At 48.5% G+C, this 12,788-nt stretch overlaps 1 protein-coding gene across 8 annotated transcripts in view; it reads right to left on the minus strand.

The window, feature by feature from the left end:
- Positions 1-12,788, minus strand: part of CFAP251 (cilia and flagella associated protein 251) — an 84,418-nt gene that overhangs the window by 16,344 nt on the left and 55,286 nt on the right. For all 8 annotated transcript variants that reach the window (XM_071070936.1, XM_071070934.1, XM_071070938.1 and 5 more), the window contains 2 exons: positions 9,573-9,663; positions 8,891-9,034 (listed from right to left, as the gene is read on the minus strand). In XM_071070936.1, the coding sequence (XP_070927037.1) occupies positions 8,891-9,034; positions 9,573-9,663 (235 nt within the window). The remainder of the gene's footprint in view (positions 1-8,890; positions 9,035-9,572; positions 9,664-12,788) is intronic.

The raw sequence follows: 12,788 nt of genomic DNA on the forward strand, positions 1-12,788 counted from the left end.
AAAAAAGAAAAAAAAAAAAATCAAGAATCCTGAATGATGTGGTGATGTGCGCCTATAGTATGTGCTACTAGAGAGGCTGGGGCAGAGGAATCACTTGAGCCCAGGAAGTTGAGGCTGCAGGGAGCTGTGATCGCACCACTGCACTCCAGCCTGGGCGACAGAGTGAGACCCTGCCTCTAAAAAAAAAAATCCCGAACAAGCGAGAAGACTGCCATCAATCTGATGACGTTTGGACATTTATGTAAAGTATCTTTACCAGAAAATCAAGAAAATATAAACTTTTAGATTTTGGAAAGTGTCTTGTGCACAAAGCAGCACGAGGTCAGAGAAACATTCCCATAAAGGGCTTCTGGAATCATGGATCCAGAGACGGGGATGCCATGACAAAGACAAAAACATTGGATGACATTTTATTTTATTTATTTTTATTTTTTTTTATTTTTTGAGATGGAGTCTTGCTCTGTCGCCCAGGCTGGAGTGCAGTGGCGCGATCTCGGCTCACTGCAAGCTCTGCCTCCTGGGTTCACACCATTCTCCTGCCTCAGCCTCCCCAGTAGCTGGGACTACAGGCGCCCGCTGCCATGCCCGGCTATTTTTTTTGCATTTTTAGTAGAGACGGGGTTTCACCGTGTTAGCCAGGATGGTCTCGACCTCCTGACCTCATAATCCGCCCGCCTCGGCCTCCCAAAGTGCTGGGATTACAGGCGTGAGCCACCGCGCCCGGCCCTGGATGACATTTTAAAACACTTAACATGTGCCATGTACTGTACGAAATGGATACTCAGTTAATCTTCACAGTAATTCTGGAGGTGGGTACTACTATTATTTTGTAGATGAGGAAACTGAGGCATGGAGAGGTTCCGAAACTCAACCAAATCGTAACTGGCACGTGGCCACAGTCAGGATTCAAACCCAGAGCTGCCTGACCTGGGAGCCTCCACAGGGTGGCCTCCATGGTTATCACTGACCTGCAGGCATCAGAGAGCCACCAGAATACTCCTCACCCACAGGAACAGCCAGAGGCATGGCCCACGATGGCGTTTTGGTGAATTTCATAGAAGTGTGAACCTCAGGCGCCCGCAGGCCTTGTGAGGGAGGCCCTCTCCCTGGCTGAGGAAGGGGCGCCTGGGTTTGAAAGGCCTCCTTGTGAGGTGAGGGTGCCTGGAACTTGCTTCAGAATAACCCATGGGGCGGGAGCAGGTCAGTGGGTCTGAACCAAACAGGAGCTGAGAACTGCTGAAGCTGAAGTTGACTGATGGGTATGCAGGAGTGGTGTGTGGTGTGTGTGTGTGTGTGTGTGTGTGTGTGTGTGTGTGTGTGTGTGTGTGTGTGTGGTGTGTGTGGTGTGTGTGTGTGTGTGTGTGGTGTGTGTGTGTGGTGTGTGTGTGTGTGTGTGTGTGTGTGTGGTGTGTGTGTGTGGTGTGTGTGTGTGTGGTGTGTGTGTGTGTGTGGTGTGTGTGTGTGTGGTGTGTGTGGTGTGTGTGTGTGTGTGGTGTGTGTGTGTGTGTGTGGTGTGTGTGTGTGTGGTGTGTGTGTGTGTGGTGTGTGTGTGGTGTGTGTGTGTGGTGTGTGTGTGTGGTGTGTGTGGTGTGTGTGTGTGTGGTGTGTGTGTGGTGTGTGTGTGTGGTGTGTGTGTGGTGTGTGTGTGTGTGGTGTGTGTGTGTGGTGTGTGTGTGTGGTGTGTGTGTGTGGTGTGTGTGTGTGGTGTGTGTGTGTGTGGTGTGTGTGTGTGTGTGTGGTGTGTGTGGTGTGTGTGTGTGTGTGGTGTGTGTGTGTGTATGTGTGGTGTGTGTGTGTGGTGTGTGTGTGTGTGGTGTGTGTGTGTGGTGTGTGTGTGGTGTGTGTGTGTGTGGGGTGTGTGTGTGGTGTGTGTGTATGTGTGTGTGGTGTGTGTGGTGTGTGTGTGTGTGTGGTGTGTGTGTGTGTGTGTGGTGTGTGTGTGTGGTGTGTGTGTGTGGTGTGTGTGTGTGTGTGGTGTGTGTGGTGTGTGTGTGTGTGTGGTGTGTGTGTGTGTGTGTGGTGTGTGTGTGGTGTGTGTGTGTGGTGTGTGTGTGTGGTGTGTGTGTGTGTGTGGTGTGTGTGTGTGGTGTGTGTGTGGTGTGTGTGTGGTGTGTGTGTGTGGGGGGTGTGTGTGTGGTGTGTGTGTGTGGTGTGTGTGTGTGGGGTGTGTGTGTGTGGTGTGTGTGTGGTGTGTGTGTGTGTGTGGTGTGTGTGTGTGTGGGGTGTGTGTGTGGGGTGTGTGTGTGGGGTGTGTGTGTGTGTGTGTGTGTGGTGTGTGTGTGGTGTGTGTGGGGTGTGTGTGTGTGGGGTGTGTGTGTGTGTGGTGTGTGTGTGTGTGTGGTGTGTGTGTGGTGTGTGTGTGGTGTGTGTGTGTGTGTGGTGTGTGTGTGGTGTGTGTGTGGTGTGTGTGTGTGTGGGGTGTGTGTGGGGTGTGTGTGGGGTGTGTGTGTGTGTGGTGTGTGTGTGTGTGTGGTGTGTGTGTGGTGTGTGTGTGTGTGTGTGGTGTGTGTGTGGTGTGTGTGTGGTGTGTGTGTGTGTGTGTGTGTGAGAGAGAGAGACAGGGTTTCACTCTGTTGCCCAGGCTGGAGCGCAGTGGCATGATCACAGCTCACTGCATCCTTGACCTCACAGGCCCAAGCAATCCTCCCACCTCAGTCTCCCGAGTGGCTGGGACCATAGGCACACGCCACTACATGTGGTTATTTTTTTTTTTTATTTTTTTGTAGAGACAGGGTCTCCCTATATTGCCTAGGTTGGTCTCGAACTCCTGGGCTTACTAAAGCAATCCTCCCGCCTCAGTCTCCCAAAGGGCTAGGATGACAGGTGTGAGCCGCCATGACTGGCCAAGAGTTCATTTTATTCTTTTCTGTGTTTTTGTGTTTGCTTGGAATTTTACAAATTAAAATTTAAAATAAGAAAATGAGGGGTGATCCCATCAGCCTCTTAAGAGGAACACACTGATTTAACAGGAAATACTGAGGGAAGAGCACCCCACAGAGTAAGCACCTCTGTGTGCTGGGCACTGCATAGACCCTCGCTTGTTAGTCCTCACGACACCCCTATGAGAGAGCAGCCCGCTCCAGCCTCATCTACAGAGAGGACTCTGGCATTCAGACCACTGCTGGGATGGCTCGCCAAGGAGGCTGGGCACTGCAGCCAGGCCGGCTGGTTTTCACCAACATGTGCTTCTTCCCTTTCTTCATCTTGAAGTACCAGGTGTTAGGCCAACCAATCAGCCAGAGGAGGTGGGTATTTGGTTAAATGCTGGGCTAAAAACAGAAGAAGCAAAACCACAGAGCCATGCAGATGAAGTGCAGTGGCCGTGGGAACAGGGAGACATCTGAGGCAACATTTCTAATGTAAAATGAGAAGGAAAGGAGGTCCGGGAGCGGTGGCTTACGCCTAGAATCCCGCACTATGGGAGGCTAAGGAGGGTGGATGGCTTGAGCTCAGGAGTTTGAGACCAGCCTGGCCAACATGGAGAAACCCAATCTCTACCAAAATTTAAAAATTAGCCGAGCATGGTGGCACATCCTGTAGTCTCAGTTACTTGGAGGGCTGAGGCTGGAGGACCAGGTGACACAGTGAGACCCTGTCTCCAAAAAAAAAAAGAAGAAAGTGAGAATGAAGAGGGGCCCGCTTTTTGCCCTGCTCAGAATTCCGTGGAAGCCATGCCACCTGCCCAGAGTGGTCCTGGGTGCGACTGTTGCACTCATTTTGTAGATGAGGAAGCTGAAGCATGAAGAGGCTGAGACACCTGCCCATGTCTTAGCTGTCACTTGGTCATAGTCCTCATGGTTAAAGGAGACTGAGCCCACTCCACACTCCAGGAACAGAGTGCCCAGGCCTAGCCAACCTGAGTGGCACATGCTCCGATGGCAGTGATGACAGTAACAATGTCTGCAGCTCTGGGAAGGAGACAGGCTCCTGCCTGTGGTGTTGAACCCCACTAGATGTGGGCTGGGGGCTGGACCCAGAGGAAGACAGTACAGCAGAAAGCCAGGCTTAAAGAGAGAGACCCTTCCCAGCGACATGGATGAGGGCCTGGCTTAGGTTACACTGCACATCACCACTCCCTTTGGACCTGGAATTCTGTGAACCAGAAAATGGGTCAACTTAGGTTTCTGTAACTTGTAACCAAAGAACAAGGCTGAGGCTGGGCATGGTGGCTCACGCCTGTATCCCAGCACTTTGAGAGGCTGAGGCAGGTGGATCACTTGAGGTCAGGAGTTCGAGACCAGCCTGGCCAACATGGTGAAATCCTGTCTCTACTAAAAAATACAAAAATTAGCCAGGCGTGGTGGTGCATGCTTGTAATCCCAGCTACTCAGGAGGCTGAGGCAGGAGAATCGCTTGAACCTGGGAGGCTGAGGTTGCAGTAAACTGAGATCACACCACTGCACTCCAGCCTAGGTGACAGACCAAGATGCTGCCTCAGAAAAAAAAAAAAGAGAGAAAAAAAGAAGAAAGCTGACTAATGATCCCGCTCAGTGTGTTGAGCCCCTATCTTCAAATATGGGCAGCTCCGCAGTGAGCACCCTCAGGAGATGTACAGACTCCGAGGCCTGTGCTTGGAGATTCCAGTTGGCTGAACCTGGGCAGGGCCCAGGAGCTGAATGTTCTTTTTTTTTTTTTTTTTTTTTTTTTTTTTGTTGAGATGGAGTCTCGCTCTGTCACCCAGGCTGGAGTGCAGTGGCGCATCTCAGCTCACTGCAAGCTCCGCCTCCCGGGTTTACGCCATTCTCCTGCCTCAGCCTCCCAAGTAGCTGGGACTACAGGCACCCGCTACCTCGCCCGGCTAGATTTTTGTATTTTTTTAGTAGAGACGGGGTTTCACTGTGTTAGCCAGGATGGTCTCGATCTCCTGACCTCGTGATCCACCCGTCTCGGCCTCCCAAAGTGCTGGGATTACAGGCTTGAGCCACTGCGCCCGGCCGAGCTGAATGTTCAGTAAATGCTCTGATGCAGCTTCCCACTTTGGGAAGCCACGTTCTAGGGAATACTCTTTGGAAAATGCCACTGTCAGGAACACTTTTATGTGGGCTGTACGAACTTTCTCAGAGTTGCTTATGTTTCTAGCAATGTGCTATTACAAAAGGCACATCAGCCAAAGACCTTTAGAGGAGCTAACAACAGTACCTGGTGATTTTACCATCCTCATTCATTCAAGACTCAGCAGGGGTTAAGGGGCATAACTAATTTCTCCAGAAATGAGTTTTGTGTACCTGGAGCACACAAAACAGGTGATTCTAAGTAGGCCACCGAAGCCGAGAGAAGGGACTGGGACCACAGCTTATATTGCTCAAGTGTTCTCAGCCAACATGAACATCGAGGCTTAGCTGGGTTTCAGGACTTGTGGATTCCTGAAGATGGGCACGTAAAATGCTACATTTATGGAAAGTAGGTTAGCAGTAGGTGCAATTTCATATTCTCTGACCCAGTAATTCTACTTCTTGCACTATGACCCAGGAAAATAATTAGAGAAGTGTGCAAAAACCATGCACAGAGATGCTCAACACAGCTGTGTCTCTGACACCAACTACTTCGACAACTTACATGCCTGTCAGCTGGGGAATGGTCCAATTAAGTTTGCAGCCTTTAAAAGCATGTTGCCAAGGAATTTTTACCATCTTGCTCACAAAACAAGTTACTGAGAATGTTGATACATATCTATATGCACACACATCCTCTGTATAATGTTGATATATATAGGTATATACATATATATACCATATAATCTCAATTCCTTGTTAAAAAATATAGATATATCTATGTCCATATATAAAATGATAGGATATCTACCAAAATAATAACAGTGATGATCTCTGAGTAATTTCTATTTTCTTCTTTATAATTCTATTTTCTAAATTAGAAATAGTTAAAAAATTAAAATATATCCTTTAAAAAGCAAGTTTTTGGACAATTTTTAATATAATGGAAAAAGCTTATGATATAAAATTAAGGGAAAATATAGGATACAAACACATATTCAGTGTGGTATCAATTAGTTTTTTGTTTGCTTGTTTGTTTTTTATTTTTTGAGAAAGAGTATTGCTCTGTTGCCGAGGCTAGAGTGCTATGGTGCGGTCAGCTCACTGCAACCTCCGTCTCTTGGGTTCAAGTGATTATCTTGCCTCAGCCCCCCAAGTGCTAGGACTACAGGTGTGTGCCACCATGCCCAGCTAAGTTTCGTATTTTTTAGTAGAGACAGGGCTTCACCATGTTAGTTTTTTGCACCAAGCCCAGTTAGTTTTTTAAAACTATATACATCTGGCTGCGTATGGTGGCTCACGCCTGTAATCCCAGCACTTTGGGAGGCCAAGGCAGGCGGGTCACGAGGTCAGGAGATCAAGACCATCCTGGCTAACACGGTGAAACCCTGTCTCTACTAAAAATACAAAAAAAATTAGCCCGGTGTGGCGGTGGGCGCCTGTATTCCCAGCTGCTGGGGAGGTTAAGGCAGGAGAATGGTGTGAACCCAGGACAAACAAAAAAAACTATATACATCTATACAGTCACACTGCACTTAACAGCGTTTCAATGACAGATCACATATAGGATGGTGGTTCCATAAGGTCATAATACTATATTTTTACTATACCTTTTCTTCGTTTACATAGGCTTAGATACACAAATACACACCACTGTGTTACAGCTGCCTACAGTATTCAGTACAGTCGCATGCTGTTCAGGTCTGGAGCCTGGGAGCCACAGGCTCTACCATACCGCCCAGGCGTGTAGTAGGCTCTGCCATCTGTGTTTGTGTAAGGACACTCTATGATGTTCACACAATAACGATGTCACTTAACGACACAGTTCTTAGAACATCTCCCAACATTAAGTGATGCATGATTGTATATATGATTATATAAATATATATACAAAACACCCAGGAAAATCTTAATAACTGTTCCATCTGCATAGTGGAATTGTAAGTCAGTATTTTCTTCATTCCACTTGCATATCCTTCCCAAACTTTATATAATGGGAACGCATTATATTTCTTTTTTTTTTTTTGAGACAGAGTCTCGCTCTGTTGCCCAGGCTGGAGTACAGTGGCGCGATCTCGGCTCACTGCAAGCTCTGCCTCCCGGGTTCATGCCATTCTCCTGCCTCGCCCCCCAAGCAGCTGGGACTACAGGCACCCGCCGCCACGCCCGGCTAATTTTTTGCATTTTTAGTAGAGACGGGGTTTCACCATGTTAGGCAGGATGGTCTCGATCTACTGACCTTGTGATCCACCCGCCTCAGCCTCCCAAAGTGCTGGGATTACAGGCGTGAGCCACTGCACTCGGCCTACATTTCAAGTCAGAAAAAACACAATCAATTGTACTTTATTTATTTGTTAATTTTTTTGAGACAGGGTCTCACTCTGCCTCCCAGGCTGGAGTGCAGTGGCACAATCATGGGCACTGAAGCCTCCACCTCCGGGGCTCAAGTGATCCTCCTGCCATGGCCTCCTGAGTAGCTGGAACCACAAGCACGGGCCACCACACCGAGCAATTGTTTTGGGGGGGATGGGGATAGAGATGGGATCTCCCTATGTTACCCTGGCTGCTCTCAAACTCCTGGGCTCAAGTGATCCTCCCGCCTTGGTATCCCAAAGTGTTTGGATTACAGGCGTGAGCTGCCACACCTGGCTTAACTGCACTTTAAACAATAGTTTACATGAGGAACATTTCCCTGAGATGCTTCTTGACGCTGCTTGGGGCTCCTTGCATCTGGGGGTGCTTTTGCGGCACGGTCATGAGGGATGACTGCACCCTTTGTGCTCCACAGCCCAGACAAGCACCCACCTCCCAAAGGTGCCCCATTAACACCTGCTAGGTTAAGAGCAACTAAACAGTGAGAACAACAATGATGATAATAACTCCCTCCCTTCCCTGAGCTCTTCCTGTGCACCCAGCACCATGCCCAGGGCTGCGTAGGCATCAATCCCCTCCTCAAATCCTATGAGGCTGGCGGGGCGCGGTCGCTCATGCCTGTAATCCCAGCACTTTGGGAGGTTGAGGCGGGGGGATCACTTGAGGTCAGGAGTTTGAGACCAGTCTAACCAATATGGTGAAACCCCGTCTCTACCAAAAATACAAAAATTAGCCGGGCATGGTGGTGAGTGCCTGTAATCCCAGCTACTCAGAAGTCTGAGCCAGGAGAATCACTTGAACCTAGGAGGTGGAGGTTGCAGTGAGCCAAGATTGTGTCACTGCAGTCCAACCTGGGCGACAAAGGAAGACTCCACCTCAAAAAAAGAGAAAAAAATCCTATGAGGCTGGTCCTCACTCAGCAAGGGGCAGGGCTGAGACGGCAGCCCTAGTCCGTCCAATTCAACACCATGGTTACAAGACCCATGCTCTAACCAACATTGAATTTCCATGAGGAGCGTGCTTTTTAGAAACAGCATATCTTGGCTGGGCACAGTGGCTCACACCTGTAATCCCAGCACTTTGGGGGGCCAAGGGGGGGATCATGAGGTCAGGAGATCGAGACCATCCTGGTTAACACAGTGAAACTCCATCTCTAATAAAAATACAAAAAAATTAGCTGGGCGTGGTGGCGGGTGCCTGTAGTCCCAGCTACTCAGGAGTTGAGGCAGGAGAATGGCATGAACCCGGGAGGCGGAGCTTGCAGTGAGCCAAGATCGCATCACTGCACCCCAGCCTGGGCGACAGAGCAAGACTCTGTCTTAAAAAAAAAAAAAAAAAAAAAAAAAACATATCTCTACCATAAGGCAGTTACTCAGGAGTGCATCTGAAATGCCCAGAACCGTCTTTCTGATCCATTTATGCAAGAAAAATGTGCAATTTTTGCTTTGACCTATAATGTTTGTTCCCAGAGGTTGTTTTTTATAAATAGCACATCCCGTTGCTGCTCTTGTTTTCATTCTCCCTACCTTCTCTTCAGATGGGTAAAAGCCAATTGCTCTCATGACAAAAGGAAGCTCCGACAGGCAAATGTATTCTGACACCTTTCTGGTCTCCATCGTGTCGATGCCTTGACTGCGGAGCTGAGAATAGTAGAAGTAGTCTTCTAGCTCCTACGTAGGAATAGAACGGAAACACAACACACGTTTAGGCTTAAGTCTGAAGGCATCCGTGAACACTTCAAATACATTTTCCAGAAAGTACATTTTAAGGCCGGGCGCGGTGGCTCAAGCCTGTAATCCCAGCACTTTGGGAGGCCGAGACGGGCGGATCACGAGGTCAGGAGATCGAGACCATCCTGGCTAACCTGGTGAAACCCCGTCTCTACTTAAAAAAAATACAAAAAAACTAGCTGGGCGAGGTGGCAGGCACCTGTAGTCCCAGCTACTCGGGAGGCTGAGGCAGGAGAATGGCGTAAACCCGGGAGGCGGAGCTTGCAGTGAGCTGAGATCCGGCCACTGCACTCCAGCCTGGGCGACAGAGCGAGACTCCGTCTCAAAAAAAAAAAAAAAAAAAAAAAAAAGAAAGTACATTTTAAGCTCAATGGGGGAACAAAGCATCGGAATAAAGCAAGAAGGTTAACCCCGGGCACATTTGCTTTACAAACTTAACTCGATGTTACCAGGAAGTGTTTACTCTAGGGACAATTACCCTGTAGAATTTTCCTTCCCGGCCACCAGACAGCAGACCATAGAATGGGGTCAAGTCTTCACCCCCAAGAGAAACCGCTGCCTCCAGGACACTGGAACAACAACAGAAATGTCCCTATTAGAAAGCGCTCAAGCGTGAGCATGGCTCAGAAGGTGGTCCGCACAGCACTGCGGCCCTCTGAAGGGTAACACGGCACAGATACAGTGAGGGTCTCTACACACTTGTTAAGAAAAAGTCCTTTAAAATGAAACCAAAACCAGAAAATTCCATTTCAAGCGTGGAACTCAGAGGTAGAGGGCACCCGCCTTAATTATGGTGATATTCTCTCGGTGATGACAGGGCAGGTGCTTGGCAATTTGTCTGTAATCTTTGGGGAACACGTGTCTCCTGGGGGTGGGGGAGGCATCTGTGTTCTGAAACCACAATCCTCCCAGACAGAGGAGCCTTACCCAGAACTTTAGATCCACAAACGATCAGAGTCAAAAGAATGGGATATTGTACAAGTGGACTGCCAACACTCATTGCTTCCATAAAAACTCAGGAGACCACAGGGACCCATGCCAGTCAGATAAAAATAACCCTCTGCTCTCTAACACAAGGTCAGATTTTCCAAAAATAGGCCCTTTCAATGGTAAGAAAACCTACTTTTGTATGAGACCAACTTTGCCTCCTACAAAAGGCTAATCATCAGAAATCATTCTAATAATCCACTAACTGGATTATTGCTAATCGGGCGATTAGCCTCTTTGCTGTGACATCAAACACACCTCATTTAGACCACAGTGGGGAAGTGGGGAAGTGTCCAGAGTGTGGAGTCACACGGACATGTGTGCAAGTCCCGGCTCTGCCCCTGGCAAGCTGTGTGACTCTGGGGAGGTGACTTAACCTCCCTGGCATCAGTGTCCTCCATTATAAAATGAGAAGATTCTGCCTCGCAGCACTGTTGTAAGAATTAATAAATGCATACCCGGTATACTAGTCTGTTATCATGCTGCTAATAAAAACATAACTGAGACTGGGCAATTTACAAAAGAAAGAGGTTTATTGGACTTACAGTTTCATATGGCCGGGGACGCCTCACAATTATGGCAAAAGGTGAAAGGCATGTCTCACATGGCGGTGGCAAGAGAGAGAATGAGAGCCCAAGTGAATCGGGTTTCCCCTTATCAAACCATCAGATCTCATGAGACTTATTCACTACCATGAGAACAGCATAGGGGAAACTGCCCCCATGATCCAACCATTTCCCACCAGGCCCCTCCCACAACATGCGGGAATTATAGTAGTGCAATTCAAGATGAGATTTGGGTGGAGGCACAGAGCCAAACCATATCATTCCACCCCGACCCCTCCCAAATCTCATGTCCTCATATTTCAAAACCAATCATGACTTCCCAACAGTCCCCCAAAGTCTTAACTCAATTCACATTCACTTAAAAGACCACAGTCCAAAGTCTCATCTGAGACAGGCAAGTCCCTTTCACCTGTAAAATCAAAAGCAAGTTAATTACTTCCTAGATAGAATGGAGATACAGGAATTGGGTAAATACAGCCATTCCAAATGGGAGGAATTGGCCAAAACAAAGGGGCTAGAGGCCCCATGCAAGTCCGAAATCCAGCAGGGCAGTCAAATCTTAAAGCTCCAAAATGATCTCCTTTGACTCCATGTCTTATATCCAGATCACGCTGAGGCAAGAGGTGGGTTCCCATGGTGTTGGGCAGTTCCATCCCTGTGGCTTTGCAGGGTACAGCCTCCCTCCTGGCTACTTTCATGGGCTGGCATTGGGTGTCTATGACTTTTCCAGGCAAACGGTGCAAGCTATCAGTGGATCTACCATTCTGAGGTCTGGAGGATGGTGGCCCTGTTCTCACAGCTCCACTAGGCAGTGCCCCAGTAGAGACTCTGTGTGGGGCCTCTGACCCCACATTTCCCTTCCGCACTGCCCTAGCAGAGGTTCTCCGTGAGGGCCCCAACAAACTTCTGCCTGGGCATCAAGGTGTTTCCATACATCTTCTGAAATCTAGGCAGAGGTTCCCAAACCCCAATTCTTGACTTCTGTGGACTTGCAGGCTCAGCACCACATGAAAGCTGCCAAGGCTTGGAGCTTGCACTCTCTGAAGCCACAGCCCGAGCTCTACATTGGCCCCTTTCAGCCATGACTGGAATAGCTGGGATGCAGGGCACCAAGTCCCTAAGCAGCACACAGCATGGGGACCCTGGGCTTGTCCCAATAAATCTGGTCAAAACAAAGGCCTCCAGGACTGTGATAGGAGGGGCTGCCATGAAGATGTCTGACATGCCCTGGAGACATTTTCCCCATTGTCTTGGGTATTAACATTTGGCTAGTGGTTACATATGCAAATTTCTGCAGCCGGCTTGGATTTCTCCTCAGAAAATGGGTTTTTCTTTTCTGTCATAGTCAAGCTGCAAATTTTCCTAATTTTTATGCTCTGCTTTCTTTATAAAACTGAATGCCTTTAACAGCACCCAAGTTACCTCCCGAATGCTTTGCTGCTTAGAAATTTCTTCCGCCAGAGGCCGAGAGTGGTGGCTCATGCCTGTAATCCCAGCACTTTGGGAGGCCAAGGCAGGTGGATCATGAGGTCGGTAGATTGAGACCACCCTGGCTAACACGGTGAAACCCTTTCTCTACTAAAAATACAAAAAATTAGCCAAGTGTGGTGGCACACACCTGTGGTCCCAGCTACTCAGGAGGCTGAGGCAGGAGAATCGCTTGAACCCAGGAGGCAGAGGTTGCAGTGAGTCAAAATTGTGCCATTGCACTCCAGCCTGGGTGACAGAGCGAGACTCCATCTCAAAAAAAAAAAAAAAAAAAAATTTCATCCACCAGATACCTTAAATCATCTCTCTCAAGTTCAAAGTTCCACAAATCTCTAGGGAAGGGGCAAAATGCCACCAGTCTCTCTGCTAAAACATAACAGAGTCACTTTTGCTCCAGTTCCCAACAAGTTCCTCATCTCCATCTGAGACCACCTCAACCTGGACCTTAGTCCATATCACTATCAGGCTTTTGGCTAACGCCATTCAACAACTCTAGGAAGTTCCAAACTTTCCCACATCTTCCTGTCTTCTTCTGAGCCCTCCAAACTGTTCCAACCTCTGCGTGTTACCCAGTTCCAAAGTCACTTCCACGTTTTCAGGTATCTTTTCAGCAGTGCCCCATTCTACTGGTACCAATGTGCTGTATTAGTCCA

The sequence above is a fragment of the Macaca nemestrina genome, chromosome 10, assembly GCF_043159975.1.
Source record: "Macaca nemestrina isolate mMacNem1 chromosome 10, mMacNem.hap1, whole genome shotgun sequence".
Classification (NCBI taxonomy): Eukaryota; Metazoa; Chordata; class Mammalia; order Primates; family Cercopithecidae; genus Macaca; species Macaca nemestrina.